The sequence below is a fragment of the Bison bison genome, unplaced genomic scaffold (assembly GCF_000754665.1).
Source record: "Bison bison bison isolate TAMUID 2011002044 unplaced genomic scaffold, Bison_UMD1.0 scf7180017864508, whole genome shotgun sequence".
In the NCBI taxonomy this organism is placed as follows: Eukaryota; Metazoa; Chordata; class Mammalia; order Artiodactyla; family Bovidae; genus Bison; species Bison bison.
In genome coordinates, this window is record NW_011495064.1 from 493,052 (window position 1) to 496,667 (window position 3,616).

Here is a 3,616-nt window from a genome sequence, read left to right on the forward strand (position 1 = left end):
TTTTTTTTTTTTTTTCTTTTGGGAGGGAGGGGTGGATCATTTGGGTAGCTTAAGAGAATGTTAGTTGCAAAATTTGATTTAGCCAGGCTGGTGCTCTAGATTTTTTTGTGAAGTTGATTCACTAGAGATGATGGTGTTCCTAAGAAGGGGACAGCTTTCTATCTCTGGGATGCACCGTCAGTGCTTCCTTTCTTCCTTCCTCATTCCTCTTCTCACCCCTTCCCTCCTTTTCCTTCTCTTTTCTTACCAATTTCTTTCTTTTTTTTTTTTTACATTCTCTTCTCACGGGGGCATATCTGACAAATTGTTAATATTTAATTTGCTATAAAACAGCTCTCCCAGGCAATGACTGCTCACTATAATTTCAATCTCTGAAGCTGTTTTGGCCCCTAGGTACCCTGGGATCGAATTAGAATGGAAATGTTTCCCTTACAGTTTTGTTTATGGCAGCATGGGCACTTTGTTATTAACTGGCAAATTGAGACTGCTAAGGAAAATAATAAACTTTCACCACATTTCTATTTGACTCTTTACTCCAAACAGAATATCCATCTGGCTTAGGGTGAAATGTTTCTTCTCATATTTTTCAGTTTTCTATTTAAATATCCAAGATTAACAATGAATATCTTTTGGCCTATCAAATTGTATTTTTTCCCCAGTCTGAGGCTTTTTCATTTTCTTCACATTTTAAAAACCATTATCATTTTTTCTCATATGCCATCTTACTTTTAAAATGGTCTTCAATTATATACACACATATTCTCATTCATTCTCTCTTTCTTGTTCTCTGCCTCAAACCAGAGGGATATTCTGGAAAAATATCCACAGATTCAAACCTAGTGAATGCTGCTTTGACATTTTGCAACTAGGCCCCTGAAACAAAAACTCTACTCTTCTTCCCTGTCTAATCCCTTGACTGTTCCTTGCTGGGAGGAAGGTGTGGAAAGGAAGGGGACTACTCTGAAATTTTCAGCTCTCTAAGAAACAGAGGTATGGAAGGGTGTGTTTATCTGATAAGTAGCATTAAATTGCAGAGACTACCAGATTAATCATGCTATGTACTTTTTAACAGCTTAGATTTTCTTTTATTTCTCTCTCTTTCTGCCACTGGGGAGGAAAAAAGGGTTAGAGAGACTATCAAAACTGTTGGCAAGTTTAGTCTGTTGGCTACTTAATTTATTAGCAGAAATGGGAACTGCCTCAGGTTGATGATTTAACAGGGTGGCTTGGGGTGGAATAAGTCTCAAACCTACCTGTTCCAAAATTGTGTTAATCCTTTCAACCTCGCAGTCAATCAAGTATCGTTTTTCCTGCCTCCTGTCCATTTCTTCAATGATGCGCCTGAATTCTTGGACGTCCTTGATGTTTCCCACAGACCTTGCTGTCACCTGCCAGTTGTTTTGTACTGCTGCTTCCATAATCGCTTGGAGGATGGAAAATCCTAAAAGAAGGGAAAACAGCTATATTGATTATTTTTTCTTTTAAAAATCTTTCTGTAGGTATTAAAGGTTCTAGTGAGGTTTTAGTCACAGTCCATTGGGTTCCCTTGAACCTTATCCCTTGTGGACAGCAGGCTTACACATAACCTCAGTCTTAACCTTTCGGACAGTTGGCATATCTCTATCCTGTTTGAAAGGAAAGAAGGTTCAACTTGGGGTGCCAGGCTAAGTGCTTATCAAGTCTGTACTTGAGCAATCAGTACTATAATCACTGAATTATAGTACCTAATTATTTTTATTGACAGGCTTATCAAAATATCTATAGAATGAATGCCAGTAGCTTCTTTCTTATTTCTGGCCACAATCTGTCCTTTCCTTCATCTTCCACATTAACGATCTTCAGAATTAGAAATAACTTTAGTAGAGATAGAACCTCATTATAATATGGCTGATCCTTACATGGATATGACTCTCCAACAAAGTAAATTATGTCTCCCAAGCAATATAACTCTCAGAAAACATGACAAAAACAGTCTATAACAATGATAGCATACTGTTTCTTTGTTCATAGCATTACAAAAGCATTCAATCATATTAAGTCTTCCTGAGTTCTTCCCCTTTCTCAATTCAATTGATCAAAGATTCTCAGTTCTTTTTTAAGCTAATTTATATCAGACAACTATTAACTACTAACTTTCTGGATCTATGCAGCATGGGAAAGAGAAAAGATTTAATGCTTGAGTTTTGGGTAAACTTTTTAGAATCAGGGTTTGAGAAACTGGAAAGAACAGTCTGTCTGTATGAGTCACAGAGGAGCACAAGGGTTTCATATGTACTGGTCTTTGAGAGTATTCATATCTCTTAATATTGTATCATATCTTTATTTTTGCTTCTGCATGAATCCATAATCTGGGTATAATTTCATCAGGCATAGACATTATTTGATTGGGATACGGTCAAAAGCAGCTCCTTTTGCTCCATTAAATTGTTTTCCATTTATATTAAGGTAATGACTAATGGAAGTGGGTAATGGGGATGATTTGCAAGACCCAAATAATCTGTGACCTAACAATTTGGCTACAGGAGGAGGAGAGAATGGAGGACAATGGTGCTGCTCTTGGAACACATTCCAGGTTCTGTGCCACCTCAGGCTCACCCTGTAGTATAAGCAGGTTACTGTCAGGGGTCATCTTCATTGCACCAGAGAAAATGGTATTGACGTTTGGAGAGCGCGCTTCGGGGAGATGGCAGCAGTGACTCAGGCGGTCATGATGACTCTTTTGTGTGCTGGGTATATGCGGGAAGAAGATCACAAATGAGACCCAAGCACTTGGTAATTTCCAAATGAGTAATTTCAGCACAGGAGCTCAAAATTACAGATAGGAGTAAATTACCATTGCTTTAAATGTTAATGCTTACTCTTTTTAAACTAACCACATGTATTCATTGCTCAGATTTACATTTTCGTGTGGCTTTTTGTTGTGCTCTCTGCTTTAGTGGGAGTTGAGGGCACATGCTAGGCCAAGACATGAGATTAAGAAATAAGCATAGGAAAGAAAAGATTAAAGTGTTGGAAAATCTTTATTGAGAAATGTACAATGAAGCCTCATTATTTTGAATCCCACTAATTAAGAATTTTATGAACATTCAGCAAGGACAAGGTTGAATTTTACTTCTGTACTATTTATGAAGAAAGTATTGGCTGAATAATACTAGTAATGAAATTACACAGGGCATCTTGCTCTATTGAAACTAAACTTTAAAAATATACCCTTTAGCAAAATACAAGTATTTTGTCTGTTGAGTCAAAACCTACATTCTTGTAATCTCTGCTTGCTCATCCTGTTCTACCATTTTGGAACCAAAGAGACAAATTGAACCCCCTTTCCATGTGATAGTCCTTCACATTTTTAAAACAGCATATGCCTATATCCCATTATCTTTCTTTTTTTAAAGCTAAAAATGCCCCAATCCTTCAACAGTTTCATGATAGGTTCCCTCACTGTTCTGTCTCTCTCCTACGGACATTTGTCAATATTTTATTGATCCTGATAATTCATATGTGATTTGACCAATGTGGATTATTGCTTGCTTTGATATGGGCTGTTATTTTAGCACCCTCACATTGCTAATATGCCGGGAGCCGGCGAGAGACATTCTGCTCGTGACAAAGGTCA

General features: G+C 37.4%; 1 protein-coding gene across 1 annotated transcript in view; it reads right to left on the reverse strand.

The window, feature by feature from the left end:
- Positions 1-3,616, reverse strand: part of GRIA3 (glutamate receptor, ionotropic, AMPA 3) — a gene marked incomplete at its 5' end in the record, with an annotated part of 329,433 nt that overhangs the window by 172,012 nt on the left and 153,805 nt on the right. Inside the window, one exon of the mRNA XM_010829846.1 lies at positions 1,254-1,441. Coding sequence (XP_010828148.1) covers positions 1,254-1,441 — 188 coding nt within the window. The remainder of the gene's footprint in view (positions 1-1,253; positions 1,442-3,616) is intronic.